This window comes from Henckelia pumila, chromosome 2 (genome assembly GCF_033568475.1).
Source record: "Henckelia pumila isolate YLH828 chromosome 2, ASM3356847v2, whole genome shotgun sequence".
Taxonomy (NCBI): domain Eukaryota; kingdom Viridiplantae; phylum Streptophyta; class Magnoliopsida; order Lamiales; family Gesneriaceae; genus Henckelia; species Henckelia pumila.
Window position 1 is genome coordinate 32,322,398 of NC_133121.1, and position 23,349 is coordinate 32,345,746.

Here is a 23,349-nt window from a genome sequence, read left to right on the forward strand (position 1 = left end):
TCAAAGGAAATTAAGGACCAAAGTGCAATTTTCCTAATGCTAAGTGGAATCACACGTGGCTTCTTATATAATATTTCATGTAGTCATTCATGTAATATTCAGAAATTGCAACAGAGAAGTCGAGAAAGAGGGTTCCAAAGCTGATTTCAATATTCCAATTTCTATAGAAATCAATTCGCCCGATAGAATTTCAAATTGATCGTATATTCGCGATCATGGCTTCGAGTGCTACACTTTGACGTAAGTTTGGCTAAATTCTACCATGTTTTAATTTTGAGATATTGTTAGAATTACGATTTGATTGTATAAACGTGTTCTAGTATATACGACGATAACGTATCTAAGTCGGATTTAGAAAAGATCGTCGTTTGGACATGTTTTTGAATTATGGACTATTTTTTGGAATTTTTGGAAATATTATGCTGCTGAATTCGTGTATGGCTGATGGGAATTGATATGAATATGTGTTTAGATGATTGAGAAGATGATGTTAATGCTTTTAGAATTTCCGATTCCGGTCCGTTGTGCCGTCGGTAGAAGATTTTGAATTGATATGAAATTCTGAAATTATTGGGATGCTATTTTCGAATTATGGCTTATATATTGAGGTTGATATTAGATTTTAGATCAATTTTTAGATGATGTGTAAGCCTTTGGATTTATCGAATTTGAATCGTTGCGCCGTCGGTTTAAATTCCGGTCAATCGATCAAGAATTGTAGTTGGTGCTTGATGAATTGTAATGATGTTTTGAAGCTGATGTTGAGTTTTAAACAATGTAATTCAGATTTAAGTTGGAAAGTATCGAAGTCGAGTCGACGAGTCCGGAATTGATTTGAAATGAGCTTTAAGTTGGACACAACTAAAGAAGAATGAACAAGAAGTGAAGTGAGTAGAATTTTGAGAAGCTTGTTGTTGTTGTTTAGAAGTTACAAGAGTTTTGAGAAGTAAAGATCAAGATCAAGGTATGATTCGAAATTAAATTCAACAGGTAGAATAACTCGAGAACGTGGTGATTTTCGAGTTTATTAAATCACATACATGCATGATTAGGTGTTTTACTTAATCTTATATGAATTACTTGATTTAGTTGATTTGATTGATATATGAGTTGTTTGATTTAAACATGATTATTTGTCGAGATTGATGATTGATATTTATTTGAGATTGATTAGTTTAGATTATTTTGAATTGTTGAGTTATGGTAGATTGGTTATAGAATTGAGAGTAAACCTTTTGAGCCATAATTTTTTCGAAACCTTTAAAACAAAATCGAAAAGAAAATATTGGACGTGGTGAACTTGTATATGAGAGGCTAGATATCTGACTTGATTTCTTTTGCCACGGTTCTCAGTATAGTGTTCACTGTCCAGGGAATACGAGATTGACCACCTCGAGCGGGAGCGTAGGTGGGAGGCTTGATTTTTGGCCTTATTATATTCCCGGGATCCCAACGAAATGATTTTTAAAAATATCGATTCTGTGAGACTTGAATCCTTTAACCCTCGACTTGTCTTTGAGTCTTTATGTTATTGAATGAATTTTCTTTGAAATATATTCGACATGTAAGGGTATAAGGAAATGATGATTATGATATGATTTCTTATTTGATTTATATAGATGTCTTTCATACTGAGATTTATTCTCACCGGAGTTATCCGACTGTTGTTTTGCTTGTATGTGTGCATTGCATCAGGTTGAAGAGTAGCGAGTCGGACTTGACATGGAAGCGAGAGATTGAGAGATTAGAGTGGAGACTAGGGTGATAGAAGTCTATGTTCTTTTGTAATGTCAAGCATGTTAGATTAGAATCCAATGTTGATATGTTAAACTAATTGGTTTAGTTTATCCTTTCATGTTTGATGTTTGTATTAAAGGTTTGAGACTAGACTTTAATCTAGATATTTATGTTGTTGCTACAATTGAAATTAATTGAGTCACTGTTGTACATTCTACATGTAAACTTGAGTTGGTTTATATGAATGAATGGAACTTATCTTGTTGTAGCATCATGCTCTCTTAGTTTTGAATATGCTAGTGTTATTTATGTCATTAGCTTGATATATCTTGGTGGAGTTAGCATGAACTTGTTTATATTTTCTGGGATATGATTATGTTAGCATAAGCTTGGCTTATGAGATGTTTGTAGTGACTTCAAGACTCAGATAAGGAGTGGAAAAATCGAAGTCAGTTTCTGCCCAGGGCAGCGCCCGAGCTGCAGAAAAGAGTAGCCGGAGCGCAGCCCCGAGCTGTGCGTTCTGTTTGAGAAAATTCAGGGCGCGCTCGAGCGGTGCTTTTTAGCCGCTCGAGCGCGGCCCAATTTATTTTAAAAAAAAAAAAAAAAAAATTTTAGCCTTTGATTGCTTGATCTTAATTCATGTATTGGATTATATGTATTACTTGATCTTGGATTAATCGTAATGATTTGAGAGATTTGTACCCGAGTCCTCACATAGTTGCACCAGTATATGTTCCAAGCCTACAAGTCATGATAATACCATATCAATAATAGTGTTCGATAAGACTTAACTAAGCTAATAGATACTCCTTAATACTAATAGGGGTCTCGGAATATGCTTGTGTCCGTCTTTAGTCCACTGATGTCGAAGGCTCTGACCCGAGCACAGCTCCACTACAAGCCCCATAGCACCTCGCTATTGCTCGGCTCTCGAATATAAGGCTAAAACCCTAAAAATATACACTGATAAACACTCAAACACCTCAAACAAGCACTGAATTATGAGGATTAGACCCATATTTATAGGCAAGGGTTCGGAAGATCCGATCTCTACATGTCATCCACGTGCCGAACTACCCTATTCGGAAGCTCCAATCTACACCTTTGGATGTTCCGAACTCATGCATGTGATTGAAAGTCAAAACGCTGGCAACACGCCACTAGTGCGCATGGCCTAACCATACATCAGTTCGGAGATCAAAAAACTTTATCAGTGGACTGGTGCACTGACAGGATTGGCATGTCCGAAATTGTGATGGATTATTTCTCAAACCTTTTTCAATCTCAACACCCATCAGACCGTGATATGGACTATATCTTGAATTGTATAGAGGCGAAGGTGGATGCAGTTTCCAACTCCATACTTTGCGCTCCATTCTCTGCTGATGAAGTGTGAAAAGCATTATTTGATATGCATCCTAATAAAGCATCGGACCCTGATGGTATGTCTGCTTTCTTTTTTCAAAAGTTTTGGGATATTGTTGGTTTTGATGTTTCCCAGATGATTCTGGGAGTGCTTAATGAGGGCAAACCCCTGGATGAATGGAATGATACCATTGTTACTTTTATTCCAAAAATAAAAACTCCCATGACTTTGAAAGATTTTCGCCCCATCAGTCTTTGCAATGTTGGTTACAAAATTATCGCTAGAACTTTGACAAACAGACTTAGGCCTCTTATGAAGAAATCAGTGAATGAGTTCCAAAGTGCTTTTATTCCAGAACGGCTCATTTCAGACAATATCATTCTTGTTTTTGAAACTTTACATTGGATCCGTAGTAAAAAACAAGGCAAGCGGAAATTTGCAGCTTTAAAACTTGACATGAGCAAGGCTTATGATAGGGTAGAATGGGATTTTTTGGAAAATGTCATGATACGATTGGGATTCGCGCATGATTGGGTCCGAAAGGTGATGTGTTGTGTTCGTTCAGTTAGGTACACATTTTCTATTAATGGTGAACTTTGTGGACATCTGGTCCCGTAGAGAGGAATCAGGCAAGGTGACCCGTTATCCCCGTATCTTTTTGCTTTGTGTGCCCATGGCCTTTCTTCGTTATTTATTGATCATGAAGCTCGTCAACTCTTCTCTGGTGTTAGAATCACTTCCTCTGCTCCCTCGTTTTCTCACCTCTTTTTTGCAGATGATAGCCTCATATTTTTTGAGGCAACAAAATAAGGATGTAATGGAATCAAATCTTGTTTAAATATTTATGAAAGAGCTTCTGGACAACTCATCAATTTTGATAAATCTTCATTATCCTTCAGCCCCAATACTGATGTTGGGATGATTGAATTGATTAAAACATCCTTATGCATCCCAATGACCCAGGGACATGAAGTATACTTGGGCCTTCCGACTTTCTTTGTTGGAAGCAAGAGGTTACAGTTTCGGTACCTGGTGGAGAGAATCGTGAAGAGAATTCAGGGATGGGGAAACAAAGTTTTCTCCTTGGGCGGGAAAGAAACTCTTATAAAATCTGTATTACAGGCTATCCCAACCTATGCCATGTCTTGTTTCCGGATCCCCGTTTCTATATGTGAGGATATAGAAAAGGAATGTGCGAATTTTTGGTGGGGAATGGAAGATGGTAAAAGGAAAAAACATTGGATATCTTGGAAAAAACTTTGCAAACCAAAGTTCTTGGGTGTTTTGGGTTTCCGTCATCTTCAATCTTTTAATAAGGCGCTCTAGCAAAACAGGTGTGGCGTATCATTACTAGACCAGAATCCCTTGTGGCCAAAGTTCTTAAAGCGAGATACTTCAAACACCAAGATGTTATGGTAGCTAATTGTGGCAGTAATTCTTCCTTCATTTGGAGATCTTTGGTCTGGAGTAGATCTTTGCTTGAAAAAGGATTGTGGTGGAGAGTTGGAAATGGTGAACAAATCAAGACGTTCCATGATCGATGGATTCCAGGATTGCGAGCTATACCATTGCGAGCAGAAGGACTTGGATGTTTCGATACAGTTAGTTCGTTAATGGACAATGGAAGATGGAATTCTAATCTTGTCCACTCATTATTTGATCCACACATTGAGGAAAAAATTCTAGATATTCAACTTTTTTCGGTGCAGCAGGAGGATTCTAGATATTGGCATTTTGATCCTAAAGGAAAATACTCGGTTTGGGAAGGATATCGTGTGGAAACAGGATGCTATGATCCTCCATCAAACATCTCTCAACTTCATTTTATTAAATGGTGGAAGTATATATGGAATTTGGCACTCCCTCCAAAACTTTGGATTTTTTGCTGGAGAGTATTGCATAATATCATTCCAACGGCAGAAAACTTGAGACTAAATCATGTACCTACTGTGGACAACTGCTCGTTATGTAATGGTTGCTGTTAAAGTTTGCTGGAAAACATCCAAATTCTGGACTTTGCTTAAACAAGTTCGACATCTTTGTACTATGGACGTCATACTATGGATGAAGCAGGAATTGGATAGGAGTGATTTTGAATTATTTGTAATGAGGGAATGGGCAGTTTGGAATCAAAGACTGAAAATGGTGCATGGAAGCTCTTCGGGTATGGATGTCGACTCAGTAGATGGGAGTGCTATCGTCCTTCGAGAATTTCAGACTGCCCGTCACTCCCTACTACCTTAATCAGCCACCATTACAAATAATGTTCACATTAAATGGATGCCTCCTCCGAGGGGGAAACTGAGGATGGATGTGGACGCCGCTTTTAATGTAGACTTAAATCTTTATGCAATAGGAGGTGTTGTTCGCGACCATGAAGGTAGCCTAGTGATTGCATTTGGAAAGAAAGTCCCTCAAGTTCCTTCGGTTGTTCATGCAGAGCTGATGGCCATAAGTGCGGGTTTGAACATTGTTGTTGATAAGGGAATCAATATTCACCAAGTTTCAACCGACTCTCTCTTGGCAGTGCAAGCAGTCACTTGCCCAGAAGATGATCTTAGCTACGTTGGTTCTATTGCACAAGCTGTCCGTCGACTTCTAATCCTATGTAACAATGCTCAATTATTTCATAGTCGAAGACAAGCTAATGTGGTGGCACATTCTGTTGCTCATTTTGTTTTATTTTCCAGTTCTCCGGATTTTTGGAAAACTGAGAACTTTCTTTTTTGGTTGATAAACCTTGTAAACTCTGATATTATTGTTGATCAATAAAATTACAAGCCTTACCTCTAAAAAAAAAAGATAGTTGCAAGGAATCAAATAATAAAATTCGGGGGAACCAAGTCAGAAATATGATTTCTAGCAATCACACCAAATCAAGCTCCAAAAAACTCTCGATTTCTATAGAAATTTTTTGCAAATTTCCAAACTTTCATTTGTTAATTTTTATATTTCCCAAAAATTGTGAGTAAATATTTTCAGCTTATGTTTTTGTAGTTCTTTTGCATTTCAAGCACTTCATTTTTCAAGTTTATGGTAGATATTATGTCCATATTTGATTTCATAATAGTGAAGTTAATTTCGATTATTATTATGGAGTATTTTCAGTCAATTTTTTTATGCTTTTTCATCTTTAAACTGGAGAAATTGAGACCGACAGTGGTACCACTACCAAAGCACGTAATCACTTTTTGTAGAAGTTATATTTTTTTTTAATTATTTTTTTGGGCATGCTTTTTGCAATATAATTTTAATTACCTCAAGCAAATTAATTGAGTATATAATACATAAATTTAATAAATTTAGGTTTTATGCATTAAAAGATTTTTTGGTCAAATTCTAATTCAATTTAGTCTTTCTTTCATTTCATCTCTCATGTCATCAAATACAAACTTTCAATTGGAATATTTGAAAACATTAGCTTTTATACCCGTGAAAGGTTATAAAGTTTCAATTTTTATTACATGTTCATTATCACTACACTTTACTAGTAGCATTATTTGCTAGTACAATTTCTAATTCATGTTTCTATTATGTTTGTTTATCAATATTTCTATAAAAAAATCACTTCATTGTTATCAAACACAATTGTACATTGTCAGCATCAACTTCGTTTTTGAAAAAAATCACACTTTAGTAAATTTAATGACGCTTAAAATGGTCGATGAGGCCTTTTCCCAATGATTAAAACTGGGGTCTTGAGATCAATTAAGATCTTTCCTAACTACAGATAGTTTTTTTAATTTATTCAGGTAGATTTAAAAGATTTTTTTTTCTTTTTTGTAATTTATGTGCTAGAAATAAGCAAATCAAGAGTTCATGTACAAGTCTCAAGAGTTCATGATCAAGTTTTTTTTTTTTTAAAAAGACAGAAAAACAAATAAATAAGTATACAAAAAAAAAATTCAAAAAAAGGAAATCTGTTAACCGAAATTTCGGACTGTTCAATTTGAATGAACGCCCCCGCACACTCCTGCAATTAAAGCAATATTTTTTTTAAAAAAAAAACAATTGAAAAGGAAAAAACTTGAAAACCACGAAGAATAACGTTGCGTATAATTTTTTTAATCTTTATATTTATATATGGGGCACCTTTAGCTTCAGAGAGATGGCATCTATATTCAATTAATCAATCTGCATTTTACCAAGGGCGGGTGAAGAGTGGAGGGAATCCAAGTTTTCCGATTGTGGGTTTTCTCCGCTTTTTAAGAGATTTGAAGAGAACCCAGATTGTCAGCATTTTGGAATTATGATTTTGTTTGGACAAAGTTGATATATTTATTGAACTTGAATCTGAAGATCGGATACCGGGATTGGAGATCTTCGCATTGGCATTGTCGAGGTCAGTTAATATTTTTGCTCGATGGTTTCGCATTTCTTAGCATTTCGCTTGTTTCGGATTCACTTGGAATTTTTAGTTAATTATGTTGCTACATTGCTTTTAATTGATTGATACTGTGTTCATCTGGAGCTTGGAGATGTCGTAGTTAGATATCGAATGGAATTCCTTAATGATTTCTTTGTGTTGATGTATTTTAAATCCCGGTGCAGTTTTTTGATCGATGTGACTTTAGTTGAGATCTGTTGTATCTCCTTATATATCTTATCTATCTATACACACAGACACACACACACAGATATCAGTTTTATTTTACTTTAGAGATATTGTCGCGTTTGAAAATTCAATCCCACACGTGAACTGGAATATGTGGTGTTGCAGGCGATGCAATCAAAACCAATAGTTAACCGTTGTTGCAAAGCAATGAGGGTGTCTTTATGATAGAAGAAGAGAATATAGTCTTCCTCTGGCATGGAAAAACTGAAGTCGGAAACTCCCCTTGACTATGCTGTATTTCAGCTGTCACCGAAACGCTCAAGGTGAGGACTGGGGTTTTTTATGTTCGATTTTATGTCATTGTTATTATCCGGATACTTCCGTTCTTGTTTACTGATAATAAGTTGCTTTCGACCAGATGCGAGTTATTTGTTTCCAGTGATGGGAGCACAGAGAAAATTGCTTCAGGATTGCTCAAACCCTTTGTTGCCCATTTAAAGTTTGCCAAGGAACAAATTGCATCTGCTACACGATCAGTTAAACTTGAAGTTGGGCAATGTAAACATACATCATGGTTCACCAAGGGGACACTAGAGAGGTAATTCAATCAGTTATTTATGGAGGAATTTTCTTTATACATATGACATGAATATTCCGTTTTATTTCTGTTTAGATTTGTTAGGTTTGTAAGTACACCTGAGGTTTTGGAGTTTGTTAATACGTGTGATGCCGAGATGTCACAGTTGGAAGATGCCCGAAGAATATATTTACAGGTATTTACTTTTGTTCATATTATGGCTGAATTGGACTTGGAGCATTTCTAAATTATTTCCGCTATCAATTTCAGGGATCAGGGAATCAAGTCTTTGGTATGCTCTCCATTATTATGTACTTCCATTGTTGAAGTTTTACTCATGATTTCAGACTCATTGTTCTTCCATTGTCAAAGTTTTACTGATGATTTCGTCTAAAAATCATCCAAACCCCAGGATTGAACAATAGAGCAGTAACATGTAATATGCGGATTTTACTTGCCTATTAAATTATAGATTTTGTGTGATGTTTTTGAATTTCTTCTGCATGTTCTTTAGCTGTGAAATCAGCTCCTAGTTGTGGAATAATAGAGTTGAATTGTAGCTGAACCACCCAATGGAATGAGGAGTACTTAAATTGGGCCTAACTGGTGATTTCACTATTCTACAATCTTTTCATTCACTTATTGATGAAACGAGAGAGCTTTTCTTGACACTAAAATGTTGCATAAATGGTCTAATTATGTTAGACCCGATGAAAATCAGCCAGAAGAATAAAACCTAAGTATAAGAAATGAAGTTTCTCCAGCCTGCCAGGTTTTATTGTCTAGTTTTTTAGTTAAATGGCGGCATGCTTTTGGCAAGATAGATTTGTTATTTGTCATTTTAACGAATCCTTACATGTTATTTTTAACACATAAAATAACAAAAGAAACGAATGCTAAGGTATGCTAACCATGTTTCTAGCCACTGCTCTACACTTTTACCATCAATTTTGTGCATGGTTTAACTGGCATCTGAATGTTACATATGAATGCCGAGGTTGACTGCTGTCTCTCTTGTTTTTGGCTACAAATTACTCATGATTATTTGTTGCTCCAAACATTTACTCGAGTTCACATTTTTCTTTAGGTGGAGGTGGAACTGGGGTGGTAGCAGCAGAAGATGCCACAAAGTATTACCTCACAACCCTACTCGTATGAAAGTATTATTTCTTCAAATGAGTATGTATTGCTCATGATGTTTATTATTACTATGATAGATTTTCTCATTCTCTTCCCATAACAGTACTATACTTTATAAGCTGCCCTTTCCTTTCTTTCACTATAGTTCTGACTTCAATTGGTCACTGTATTACGAAACTTAAAAGCTACTCAGATGGTGGGTTTAAATGATCTCATTTATAACCATCTAGTTATAAGAGCACAGATTTAGTCACGTGATTTATCTGAACCAAAAGATGCTTTGATGAAATGTAGGAAACTTGAGCCATCAAGTCCACAATACGAGAGTTAAAGATACAGTTTGATGGGTGACTTGAAACTATAATTAAACCTATACCGAACTCGTAAACCTGGAGTCCCAATATGGTTTAACACTTTAACTTACATTTGCTCCTTTGCTTCTAACTTATTGTTTTGGTTTCACATCAATACAGGAAGGATCTTTTGAGAGCTATTGATGTAAGGCTTGTAGCTGTTCAGCAGGACTTATCTACAGCATGTGCTCGTGCGAGGGCTGCAGGTTTTAATATTGATTCGGTGTCTGAACTTCAGATGTTTGCTGATAAGTTTGGTGCTCGTCGCCTCCAGTAAGAACTCTGAAATTCCTTGGTTCCTTCAAAACGATTGTCTAAATACTCCGGTTCTATCTTGGGCTAGGAAAAATGCCCATTGTGTTGTGTCTCTTGCTCGATCAAATATTTAGTTAGAATGGAACATTATACAGTGTAATTGTAATATACTGATTGTACTAGTCCAAGAAAGAGACTCCAAATTTACTACGTTACATTGACATCAGTGAGACTAGTTATGCAAATTAAGAATGACTCTATGGAGCACTTGTCAAATACATATACTTCTTCTAGATACTTGATTTTAACTTAATTCTCTCTGTTTTTATTTGCAGTGAAGCCTGCTGCAGCTTCATATCAGTTTGTGAGAGACAATCTGATTTGATAAGCCTGGGAAAAACTGAATCTGATGATGACCGGCCCTCTGCTCCACCCCCAGTATCCTATCAATATCAACAAGAATCTGTCACATGTCAGCAGCCCAGCTCATCGATGATCACCTTGCCATTCAGCAGAAAGTCTAGCATCAGCAGGGACAGTGGGGATAATCCAAGGGACATTATCCCTCAAGAAGAACCGGAAGAGGAAACCTCAACCCCTGACCAGACTCGGTCTATTCAGTCAAGTCAGCCGTCGAGACGACTCAGCGTGCATGACAGGATCAACATGTTTGAGACCAGGGAGAATGATAATTATGGAGAGAAACCAGTTGTCGCCAAGCCTGTCCAGCTGCGGAGGTTGTCTTCTGGTGTGTCGACATTGGGTGTGACGGTGGTGGAGAAGGCAGTGCTGAGGAGGTGGAGTGGTGCTAGTGACATGAGCATCGACTTGAGCACATATCAAGAGGATAATGAAAGCCTTCTGTTCACACCTTTATCTGCAGCAGTTTCCCAGATCAAGTCCTCTGAGAAGAAAAATGATGCAGCAACCAGTCCTGATGTAGTACCTGGAGTTAAGACTATTTCTAGTTTGAACCAGGTTGGCGGTGGTGGATTGAAAAATGATTCTTCTACCAACACTGAAACATCTTCTGGATCCATGCGGTTATATTCTAACCAGGATTCTCGTGAAAAAAGTGGTGGGAGTAAAATCCATGTTCCTGGGAGGACTCAGTGGTCATTTACAAACAGGTTTGGGAGTAGAGAAAATTCGGAGCAGATGCTCAAAACTAATCCCAGCATTAAAAATGAGGATGCCATGCAGTTTGGTGATCAAATGAATGTAAAGGGTTCTCAGAGGAGTGAAGAGCTCACCGGTGCCCAGAGACAGATTACTGGAGTGAAAGATCAGTGTTCCCTGACTCGGGTTATGCCTTTCAGAAGCAAATCCGGAGGGCCTGTTGAAATTTCAGGTCAAAGAGAAGATTCTGAATCAAAGGATCAGTCTGTTGCGCAAAGATATGCCAATACTAGCCAGAAAACTTCCAGAGAGTCTGTCATGCCTGAAGGTGGTTTTAAATTTCACGAGTCATTTGCAGCTCGCCATAAAAAGAATGGATGTGGTTCTTTGTCTACTCAGCAAGATGTAAGATCTGACGATGAATTTAAAGTAATGAAAAAGAAAGAATCATGCGCATCTGATACGGTATCTAACGGTTCTGTATCCACAGTTGAAGATTCTGAACCTCAGAGATTGATGTTCAATATGCAAGGCATGGCTTCTGAAAATATCAAGAAAGCACAATTTCAAAGAAATGAAAGCAGTTCTGGCGGAAATATCAAAACACCATTTCTGGAAAGATTTGTGGCAGAGGCTCGTGATGGCATTGATTCTTGCTCTACACCACCTACCGAACAAACTCGAAGAGCAAGGCAGTCAAAAGGGAATAATCACGAGCTTAATGAGTTGAGGATGAAAGCAAACGAGCTTGAAAAAATCTTTGCGCAGCATAAACTCCGAACCCCTGGTGATCAATTCATTTGTAGCCGGATAGTTGAGCCAGAAACGAATTACATGGAACCCATCCCAGTTTTCCCCCCGAAATCGTATGACAATCACCAGCCGATTGAACCTTCCGATGATTCCAAGATCATGAGCCACAACTATGGCGATACTACACGTCAGGATTTTTCGATGCTTAGCACTTCAGAGGGTTCTCGTGGGAAGTTTTACGATAGATACATGCAAAAAAGGAATGCAAAACTGAGGGAAGAGTGGAGCTCCAACCGAGCTGAGAAAGAAGCCAGGTTGAAGTCTATGCAAGATAGTCTAGAGCGGAACAGATCTGAGATGAAGATAAAAATTTCAAGATCTGCAGGCAGACGGGATTCGGTATTCGGAGGTCAGACAAATGCCGATAGACTCCGCTCATATAATAGCAGATCAATCTTGAAAAGGGAGCAGTTAGATTTATAGTCACCGGCCAGGGAGTCATGCTATTTTTGGGTGAAACCAAACCATCCTTTTTTGTTGGTGGTGGCACTGTGGTGAGTATTTTGTTATTTTCTTCCTTTGTTCTTGAAATTTTTTTATCTTGTAAATTTGATATATGCACTCCTCTTTATGTGTTAAGACATTTAATTTAAAAGGGAGTAAAGCAATTATAGTCTTTGAAATCCTTCCTGATGATTTCATGCATGGAGTTGGTTTCAGTCCTTGTATCATTTCTTATATTCATCAGAGTTAAAAAATAGTTATATTGTCCAATTATCTTTGAATTTGTTGTTTCATTATTAATTATTTATCAAACCAACCAAACCAAACCAAACAGTGTCAATCAATGACATTTACTTGAAAGGAACAAATAAGATACTTTGTCATCCCATTCGAATTGATAGTAGTTCGAATCTTGGTAGCTTTGGTAGATCTTGATTCGAAGAACTGTAAAAATGGTTCTTAATGTAAGAGGAGTGTTATTCTCATTTCAAAATTTGTTTTTCACACTTCACTTTTATTATTATTTTTATCTTTAACTTACAAATTTATCTTTACTTAATTACTCGTATATTTTATTAGACTAAAATGTCCTTTCATAATTATGCTAACAATTGTCTTTCCTGTTCTATTTCTAAAATTTCGATAATAACTTCCACTTTTCTCTTTTCTTTCCTTCACTTGGGAAAAATATATATACCATCCAAGATTTAAAGTTTCTTGCGTAATGCAATTTTGGTTTATATTTGTAATTTTGTACGGTAATATCTAAAAGGATCTATGATAGAATTTCTATAATGAACTCATATAAAAAAAATATAAAGTTTAATTAAAAATAAATTCAAATGAGAAAATTTTTCTCCAAATTCCTATCAAATATCTTACACAAAATAAATTATTTTAAATAAAAAATCTAGATGAATGCTACTTCTTTTTGCTCATAATAAATTAGAAAAAATTATGTCACTTTCTATTTAGAAGACTATTATATATATGAGTTTGATTTTTTTGCAATAACCTAAGTTTAGTTTATGTCCACGACCATCGGTTAATCTCACTTTAAATTGAATCTTAAGCAAAAATGTATATCATCATAATTTTTTGAATCGTGTTCTTTTACCAAAAAAAATTCAATATCATGGGTAAAAATCTCAATTACAAAAATCGTTCATAAACAAAAGTAGTAAAATAAAGAGCTGAAGAGAGAAATTATAGTTTGTGAGGGAATATCAATCTTCATATGAAATTTTATTTGGCCCAGAAGAGCATAAGCAAGTTGGTAAGACCTGAGATAACGTGGGAAGCGTTGCGGGTTCGATACTTGTGTCGAGCATATTTCCTCTGAAATATTGTGGGGTATGCTCTGGGGGTTGGTTATGTTGCTCCTTCCCTCAGGTCCCTGCCGCTCGTGCACATCTCTCGATTTAACCCCGCATGAGTCAATGAGCTTTTGACTCATATGAGATGAGGTCCCCTTCGGAGTCGACCTTTTTTGATATGAAATTTTATTTGATTTTATTTGTAATCGTTATCCTTATTGTTTAATCTACATTGTAATGAATAACAATTTATAAATTTTGGAAGCTGTGATTTTTTTCCTAGTAAATGCTATCAAAACAAGTGAGAGAAAACGGGAATAATTAAAAATTATATGTCCCTGAAATCTTGGAAATGAAATGGGAAAAAAAATTTCCAGTATGACTATGATGGTTATTTATGTCGAATAAAAGAGAGGAATAATTAAGTAAAGATAAATCCGTAAGTTAAAATAACAAATAATAAAAGTGGGATATGAAAAATAATTTTTGGAGTGGGAATAACACTCCATGATATAAATAGTAATTAATTTACATAAATAAATTTTTGTTATATCTTGGAAGTTGGACACAAACAATAAGTATGCACCGACTACTATTTTTAGTTTTTTCATACATATGTTTTTGGGAATCATTTTCATACATATTACAAATAACTATAACCCATCATTTAAGGTTATATTTTGAAAATCAATCAAATTGGTACTGACTTAATGTATGTAAACTATTATTTGGTTGTGGCATAGTGGAAAAAATCATGGTTCAATCCTAAATGTTTTGGCATATTTCCGATTTAGTCTTAAATGTTTTAACGTTCCTGGTAGGGGTGTAAACGAGCCGAGCTACTCGTGAGTAGCTCGTGAGTAGTTAGGTCAAAACTCGACTCGAGCTCGAGCTCGAAATATATGTGTTCGAGTAGCTCGCGAGCTACTCGATAACACATATAAATATAAAATATAATATAAATATATATAGAAATATAATGTATATAATATTTTATTTATTTATTTATTCATATAATTATTTATTTATATATAATTATATATAATTTTCGAGCTCGAGTAGCTCGAGATATAGACGAGCTCGAGCTCGAGTAGTTAAATATGAGTCGAGGTCGAGGTCGAGCTCGAGTAGTGTGCTACTCGACTCGATTACACCCCTAGTTCCTGGTTTCGTCCCAAATGTTTCCCAAAAATTCTCGATTTGATCCTTCCGCCTATTATGTGTTAAAACTAACAGAATACATCACGTATCATTCACACGGGTAAAGCCCCAAAACCCCAAATTGAAATCCCTAACTTTCGTTTCAATTGTTACATCATTTTGTTTCTTTCTCAACCAACAAACACTCTTTGAAATGAAATGGTGTCACTGCAGTGTAGTAACTTAATTTTCTATTAAATAATTAAATTGTCTAAGCATGTTTAAATGGTTAAACATGATTAAAAAAAACCCTTATTTTAGGAAAATAAGTAGAAAATCGGATTCAGTAAGTTCAAAAATAGTCTGAAGTGCATCAAGGGTCCAAGTAGTTCAGAAGGTCCGAACTAGAGCATGGAAGTTCGGAAGATCCAAACTAGTTCGGATGTCAAGGTTGGTGTTCGGGAGCACCGAGCAGTTCGGAAGCTCATTACTTGAGATCGGAATGTCCGAACTCCCTCAGACAAAAATGGTATGAGTTTCTGGTTAGTGATTTGACTCGAACCAGTTCGAAAGCTCCAAACCCCTAGATCGAGAACTCCGAACTCGGTTTGCACAATGAGTTGTCCAATAACTAGATGTGTATGGTAGTGTAATATCGGAAGGTCTAAAGTTGCGATCGAAAGTTCCGAACCTGTTTGGAAGGTCCGAATGGAGAATCGGAATTTCCAAACTTTTGTTTATAAATAAAGGTCAAGGCAGCCATTTGTAATTGCAAATTTCCTCAGCTTTATCTCTCGTTTTTAGTCTATATTTGAGGCTTTGTAGGCGCCTTCTCGAGGGCCGGATGATAAGAGGCGCTATCAGGATCATAGCGAAATTGTGCCTAGGGTTTGGCGTCATCACCATCAGTGGACTAACGACGGACGCAGATAATACTCCGAGATCCTTGATAAGTTTAGGATTATCTATTAGCTTAGTTAAGACTTTTAGAATTGTATAATTGATATGGCATGCCTTTGATTATAGTCTTGGTACTAGGCTGTTCACCTAGACTTGACATAAGAGGTACGTAAGTACTGACTAAGATATCCATCTGAGTATGCATTCTTATGTGTTGTATTTTATCTACCATGTTATGCATGTATTACTATTCATATGTTGTATGTCCATGTATCAAGTTGAGCTGAATCATCTTCGAGATAGCCATGTTTAGTAGGGTCGCTCAGCCTTAGTTTCGTGGAGGATTGGACATCATGGGTCACAGTGGCCAATGGGTTGGGAGGACTGTGATGTTTCCTGGACATTTCAGATCCACATCCGGATGTTGTGCCAGCTATCCAGAAAGGTTTTCAAGTTGATGCTACGCACTCTGGCTCCTCCAGTCTGAGCATGAGTTTTCTTGTTGATCTAGTTACCCAGTCCACATCATATCCATGTACATATAGGTTTGTTATACTTATATTTTGTACTAGGCGTTAGCGCTCATGTTTTTGTTTTAATCTTGGACACCTATTCCGCGGGATAGGCCACAGGTTGGATGACACAGGTAGGAGTGAGCCACGAAGCGAGGAGCAGTGTCATTGAGATTTCAATTATTTGGTTTAGTTATTTTACCCTAGGTTTTTTTTGATACACTTATTCGATTTGCTTGTACCCTTAACTACTATTTCAATTTAATACTTTCGATTTGGGTATTCTATGTACTGCAATGATAGGATCGGTTGGGGTGAATGTGTATGTGAACTTCCCAAACTGAATGTACTGTAGCAGTTGACCCCTGACAATGCTAAACTGAGTTCAGTTGAGATTGATTAACTGAACTACTTCTTTTCTCGTATGTCAATATTAATTGACAAACAAGTAGTATGTGCGGAGAGATGCCAAATAATAGATTAGAACTAAAATCAAATGACCAAACTGAATTTGTGAGTGAGTGAGTGTGCTCGACTGAAATATGAGTGAAACTGGAAAGTAAGAACAAAAGTGTTTGTTTATGGATGTTCGGAGCTAAATCTCCTACGTCGCCCCTTCTTCCATCTCAGAAGGATTCATTCTAGAATATTTTTACTATTACAACACTTTGCAATAGCTCGATCCAAAACTATGGCCTACCCAACTGCCTATCTCAAAACTCCTAGACTCAATCTCAATAACTCAAACATCGACTGATTCTTGTTACAACAGTAGCATTTGATAGTTCACTAAACTGATCTATTACAAGATTTACAACTCGATAAACCTTGCACAAAATGATCCTACACTTGATCAAATATAACGATATGTGTGTGCTTGATTCTCTTAAGTATATGCTCGACTTCTTTGTTTTCTCTTCCGTGTGACTCACTTGTATCACGCGTCTATTATATATGTCATTGTTATTGATCTTCATCTCCTTTATATAGCAATGGATTGTAACGGCTCTTTAATTCAAACTGCATACGTACTGCAACATAGTACTATACCTTTATGAAGGTACACTGTGCCTCTGCAGCTCTGCGGTGTTACCTAGTGTACGGGAAATTCTATCCAAGAGAGGTAGACTGATATCGGGAATTTAGTCTTGGTTATGCAGTCTTGGATAGTTCAGTCTTGGTAATTCAGTTTGGCTTACTGGAACAGTTTGGCTTGTGGAAGACTGATACAAATTAGTCCCCTAAATTGAATGAAGTTTACTAGATAAACTCAGTCTGGTTGTCTTGATCAATTGATGAGTTCAGTTTGGTTTGGCTCTGATCAAAGTCAACTCATTTTAGGTAGCATTTTAGTCTGGCTCTGAATCTTGTCCAGTTTACGTCTTCAGTTTGGCTTGTGGACAAATTCAGTTACCTCGATATTTTGCCTATATTGTTTTGTCAACACCGAAACCATGCTCGTACTATTACCGGGTGGCGTGTTTGTATTGATTATAGGAAACTTAATGATGCCACCTGTAAAGACCATTTTCCTCTCCCGTCATTGATCAAATGGTGGAAAGGTTGGCCGGACATGCCTTCTATTATTTTTTAGATGGTTATTCGGGTTATATCCAGATTCCCATTGCACTAGAGGACCAACATAAAACCACTTTCACATGTTCATACGGTACATTTGCATATAAACGAATGTCATTTGGTTTATGTAATGCACCGGCAACTTTCCAGAGATGCATGTTCTCGATTTTTCATGACATTGTGGAAAAATTCATAGAGGTATTTGTGGATGATTTTTTTGTCATAGGTTCTTCTTTTGATGATTGTATAAGTAACATGTCTAAGGTTTTGAAAAGATGTGAAGAATCTAATTTAGTCTTAAATTGGGAAAAATGCCACTTCATGGTGAGAGAGGGTATTGTTTTAGGCCATCAAGTGTCTGAAATGAGAATTATGATTTCAATTCCTCGTCAATGACCCGGATGAAGTTGAATCACAAACCAAAAAAATTCTTTCAAAAATTTCGGTGTGCCCAAGATCATAAGTATAATAATTAGAAGATCATTAGAATTCAAAAGACACATTTAAGAAAATTTAGCACTTAGTGTCGTGTAATAGTCAAACAGACACAAACATCATCAATGATATTGTTACACTTCACTTGTCTAACGAAAGTGTTTATAATTATTCATGGTTCAACCTACAGTTTCTCATGTCAAATCAAGGGTGAACAATTTCATAAAATTCAAACTTCATAACATCATTGGCTCCCATATTCCAACTATTTCCTTCTTTTTCGGTGTTTATCATACCTTAGCATGTATCTTTATCTTCGAGCAATCTCTAATCTTGAAATATTTAAAATCTTGAATCATTTGGTGCTAGACTGATCTTTAGTTTACGTCTGGAATTTTCTTTTCAGCTGCCAATAGTTTTCTTTCTTCAATAATTTCCCTTTTTGTGAGTGTAATGTTCTCCCTGAATAGGTTAGTTCAAGAAACAAAACACTGGACGTAAGCGACTATGCTCAATACGATAAACACGAGTATACAAACCTAGTATGACGAATGAAAATGACTAGGTACTGGTTATCACAAGTTCTTATCATTCTAGGCACCAATGAGTATGTAGTACCATCTGGGGTCAACTCTGCTGGGTACAATCGCACACTCATACAAATCACTGTAGCATCAATCCCCGTCCTTACAGCGTCTCCCGGTGTCAGAAAATATAATAAAAAAACATAAGGCTGAGAGACCCTACTACAAAGGCTATCAACAAGGAGACACGACTCAACATGGATATGCACATGTAGCATAGTATATCATGTTAGAGTAGGTGCCCGTCGAGCCAATGTGTTGGTCGATGGTCCTTGAGAGAACTCTTGTATGACAATCTTTATTTTAATAATATTTAACATTATTTAATTTGGCAAACCTTTAACTGTATACCCATGCAAGCTGCATAGATAAATCCCTAGAATATACAAATAGTAGAAAGAATATGAGATGGTCATGGGATGACTATCATGAAACTCATATTTTGAATACTATATATTCTAAATTGTTCCTAGTCGATTCAGCCGCCACAAAGAAGGATAAAGGCCACTCGAGCTTGAGAATAGTATTTGCGATGTGAGTACCACGTTTCATTGGTAGGGGACATGGTGATGTCCAAGCATGCAAATAGGTGCTCCTTGTAGAGTGCACTGAACAACCCTCCCTAAAGGACTTTCTAAGTGGTTATCACTTATGGAGTGGAGAAGTCCTAGTTTATGGTTGTACACCATTAGTCCTTACGGCCCGGGACAACATGAAGACTCTATATGCTAGAGCTTCACTTTGACTTGTTTACCGACTCATATGGGGTTATCAGGTGGCAAGGTTGGGTGTTGTGTCGAAACATATAGGAGTCAATGCATTGTATGAAAGAGTGGGTGCCCGGTGAGCCAACTTGTGGCTAAGGGCTTTGATGACTCTTTGTATAAACAATCTTTTGTTTAATATAATTTACACTTTTATTAATGGCAATGACTTTATCTTTCTTCATATTGTTATATTGTGATATACTATTGTTGTTTTGATAAAGACCTTGAATATACTATAGTGTATGTAAGATGTGGTAGTACATGGGTATGTCTATCATGAAACACATCTTATAGTCACTGTATATTCTAAATCGTTCCTAGTCGATTGAGCCGTCCGTTAATAAGGATAAGGATCGCTCGAGTTTGAGACTAGCATTTGCGATGCAGAGTACCACGTTTCATTGGTAAGGAACATAGAGATGTTCGAAGCATGCAAATGGATATTCATACGATGAATGATCGAACTACCCTATCCGGACTTACCAAGTGGTTATCACTTATCGAGTGGATAAAGTCCGCGGTTTTGGTTGTACACCATTAGTCCTTACTACTTGAAACATCATTGAGACTCTATATGCTAATACTGTGCTTTGACTCGTTTACCGACTCTATTGGGGTCATCAGGTGTCGGGATTGGGTACAGTTACAACATATATAGGAGTCGATGCTTTGTTGTCAAGGATTCACCACATACTTGCGAGTGTGGATATCCTATGCGATCTGAGGAGATATTAGTGTGACGAATCTCTGGCCAGAGTACATGATGTGTTTTAAGAAATGGTTTCTTAGTAGCACATGCGATGTCACTATTTGATCTTCAAGATGTATTGCATAGTTATCGATTCTCGAACGACTCTCGATTTACCAATGGTTGTTGATTCGATCGGGATATATGGATGAAGGGACCGTACTGTACGCTAACCAAAATCTATTGGTTCTTGCAGGCACTATCAGTGATACCTAGGGAATCATGGGGCGATGTTGCTAGGCGCTCTTACCATGATTCGATGGGCAAGTCGGAAATCGTTGTTCCGAGTCACAAGGAGTTGTGAGCCCACGGCTAGTTGTATCCCTGAACCATTGAGGGTCACACAGAGTAATGGATTTTTAATCCCCGTTGAGATAGTTAAATTTAAAGAGTTAAATTTAATGAACAAAAAAGTTGGACTTCTTATTTAAGAGTAGAGGAGTAAGATTTCCTAAAATGACATAGGGATGGGCATTTTTGGAAATCACTGAATTCGGATTCAGAAAAATTTATCTTGACTTTAAAAGGTGCAGAAATGGTTTCTGTGCACATTGGTGAAATCGGTTTATCAATTGGAGTCATGATGAATTTTATATTAATTTCTGAACATGCGGGCTTTGCTTGTCGGGCTTGAACTTATGACTAATGGGCTCTAAACTGTTAGCGGCCTACATTATAAATAAGTTATTGCAGTACAGAAATTACACACAACAGGTCACAAAATTATTTTCGAAAAACCCTATTTTTCTTAAGTGTGGCCGCCGCCCCCCTCCCCTCTGCTCGTAAAAATCCAGTCTGTGAATTTTGAATTACAGTCTGGTTTAACGGATCAAATTCGTTAATTCTCTTCGTAGAAACTTCTGATAGATTTTCTAGTGCAATCTATCAGAGGGATTAAATCTCTGTTCGTGGACCTGATTGAAGAACAGTTCGTCCATCAGTTCCTGGGATATACAACAAGAGCAGAGTAATCTGTTGGTGTCCATAATCTCGATTCGAGATTGGAGGTAAAAATTTATAATTGTTATTTAATTTTTACACACAATTTAATCGTAAAGTTTTGATACCCATTATGGAATCGTTCCATATAAAATTTTTAAACTTCCGCTGCACCGGGTATCAATTCTGATTGATCTGATCGCCGTTCTCCAACACTGTAGTCGGAGATTCACCGCTTACCTACGGGTATGGATATCCTATGTGTTCTCATGCATATGTAGCTTGAAATATCTGATCAGAGTAGGTGGTAATTAAGAAAGGGTTTCTTGAATTACACCTTCGATGCAACTACGACATGATACATATTTATCGATTCAATGACAACTCTTGATAAACCAATGGTTGTCGAATCGATCGGGATATATGAGTTGAAGGGACCGTACTGTACGTTAACCATAATTGATTGGTTCTTGCAGGCACTATCATTTGATACCTAGGGAGTCATGTAAGCGTTGCTGCTAGACGTTTAACATGACTGGTTGGGTACTATCGAACTTGAGTTTTCTGATGTTCTTATTATCAAATGGTTGATTAATAAGAATGGAGCTATATAGGGTATGCTCACGTAAGGGACTTGTAGATCCCGAATCACATTGAGATGTGAACCCACTGCTAGCTGTATCAATGAACCATTAAGGGTGACACAAGTACTAGCTTTCTAGATCCCGTTGAGATTAAAATTAGTTCAATGTGTTGAAAAACTTATAAAGGAGTTTATAAGTAATATAAATTAGAAGTATGACTTCTATTGGAGAATAAAGAGGAGAAAGTAACTTTTAATTTGTGAATGTGTTCCAAAATTAAAAGTTGACTTGAAAAATAATTAGTTTGTGAAAATGGTGATTTTCTAAACTATTATTATGAACTTAATTAAATGAATTCAAGAGTTGAATTAATTTAACACTAGTAGACTTTGTAGTGTACAAACAATTAAATTAATTCAAGTGTTGGATTAATTAAACACTATTGAGTCTAGTAGAGCTCAAATCGATATAGTGTTGAATAATTATATACTAGTGGAAGGGTTGAAAGAATGGATGCAATTTTTCATGCAAGTTTTGCACTTTTCCATGCATGGTTTAATTGCTAATTAATCTCTGACCTTGAATTATTATTTATCAATATTCCTCACACAACATACATACATGGCTGTGGGTTCCCTTGAAAATTCTCCAAGTTTTTGTCTTTCATTTTTTGGGAGAAAAAGGCAAGAAACATCTCAATGAAAAATGCTCTAAATATTTTAGTGCATATTTAGAGTGGATCTAGATTGTCTAGTCGTGGACCTTAATCGAAAGAGGAGCTATTTTGAAAAAGGTGTGCTCTTGAAAGTTTGTAGATTGTGTCTACCATTTCAAGAGCTAAGTTGTTCACAACTTGGTTGGAGCCATAAATCAATCTTTTGAGATTGATAGGTAAAATCTTCTAAACCCTATGGATGTTTGAAGATTTTGAATGCTACACAAGTTCTCGGTGTTTACTATAAAATTTTGAAATTGCGCTGCGTTTTTGGGCATGAGTTAACCGATCCCCAACAGTGGTATCAGAGCCTAGGTTACTCTTTTTTGTAGCGTTTGTTGAATATTATATTGAGGTCGATTTCTAACCGCATGAGAAAATCATTTTTTTAACTTTTGGGGCAGTTTTTAAAAATATTTTAAGATCACTTTTAGGGCAGCCTATGGGCGGCCCGAAGGGTTGCTAGGGCAGCCTACGGGCTGCCCCTCATGTTTAATAAAAAAAATTAATTTTGGCCGGAATCTGGCGACGGAGTTTTGGTAACGACTATGACGACTTGAGTTTCCAAAAGGTGTTTTGGGATATTATGTGTCATAGGCCCTAAGTTTTTTAAAAAATTATGGTTGATTTTTGTGAAAAAATAAACTTTATAATGTATGATTTTTTTCATGAAATAAATAGTTAAAGTGTGACTTTGATTATTTATAGTAAATTGTGATTTACAAGAAATTCGGTTATAAATAAATTAATTTGAAAGTAAACAAAGGTGTTT

The 23,349-nt window shown here is 36.4% G+C and overlaps 2 protein-coding genes across 3 annotated transcripts; both read left to right on the forward strand.

Moving 5' to 3' along the window:
* The first annotated feature begins 3,148 nt into the window (after positions 1 to 3,148).
* On the forward strand, positions 3,149 to 5,875 carry LOC140877472 (uncharacterized). Its single transcript, XM_073281006.1, has 6 exons — positions 3,149 to 3,646; positions 3,722 to 3,901; positions 4,067 to 4,325; positions 4,421 to 4,995; positions 5,177 to 5,267; positions 5,352 to 5,875. The coding sequence occupies exons 1-6, from the start codon at positions 3,149 to 3,151 to the stop codon at positions 5,873 to 5,875; spliced, it is 2,127 nt and encodes a 708-aa protein (XP_073137107.1).
* A 1,362-nt stretch (positions 5,876 to 7,237) lies between these two features.
* Positions 7,238 to 12,509, forward strand: LOC140882913 (uncharacterized). Of its 2 annotated transcripts, XM_073289173.1 has the most exons (8): positions 7,238 to 7,445; positions 7,824 to 7,981; positions 8,077 to 8,256; positions 8,332 to 8,431; positions 8,506 to 8,527; positions 9,323 to 9,365; positions 9,849 to 10,001; positions 10,319 to 12,509. In XM_073289173.1, exons 2-8 carry the CDS (start codon positions 7,914 to 7,916, stop codon positions 12,336 to 12,338), a joined length of 2,586 nt encoding a protein of 861 aa, XP_073145274.1. In that variant the 5' UTR covers positions 7,238 to 7,445; positions 7,824 to 7,913; the 3' UTR covers positions 12,339 to 12,509. The 2 variants fall into 2 exon arrangements, with proteins under 2 accessions (XP_073145274.1, XP_073145275.1); XM_073289174.1 differs by lacking the exons at positions 7,238 to 7,445; positions 7,824 to 7,981; positions 8,077 to 8,256; positions 8,506 to 8,527 and having other exon boundaries at positions 8,402 to 8,431; positions 9,323 to 9,414.
* The last annotated feature ends 10,840 nt before the right edge of the window (positions 12,510 to 23,349 follow it).

Bases quoted from the DNA above. Each gene is read 5' to 3' on its own strand.
- LOC140877472 (XM_073281006.1), top strand. From the start codon at position 3,149: ATGCATCCTAATAAAGCATCGGACCCTGATGGTATGTCTGCTTTCTTT. The intron at 3,902-4,066 runs GCAACAAAATAA...CCAATGACCCAG, and splicing joins ATAGCCTCATATTTTTTGAG to GGACATGAAGTATACTTGGG. The intron at 5,268-5,351 runs GTATGGATGTCG...TACCTTAATCAG, and splicing joins GGTGCATGGAAGCTCTTCGG to CCACCATTACAAATAATGTT.
- LOC140882913 (XM_073289173.1), top strand. From the start codon at position 7,914: ATGGAAAAACTGAAGTCGGAAACTCCCCTTGACTATGCTGTATTTCAG. The intron at 7,982-8,076 runs GTGAGGACTGGG...GCTTTCGACCAG, and splicing joins CTGTCACCGAAACGCTCAAG to ATGCGAGTTATTTGTTTCCA. The intron at 8,432-8,505 runs GTATTTACTTTT...TATCAATTTCAG, and splicing joins CCCGAAGAATATATTTACAG to GGATCAGGGAATCAAGTCTT.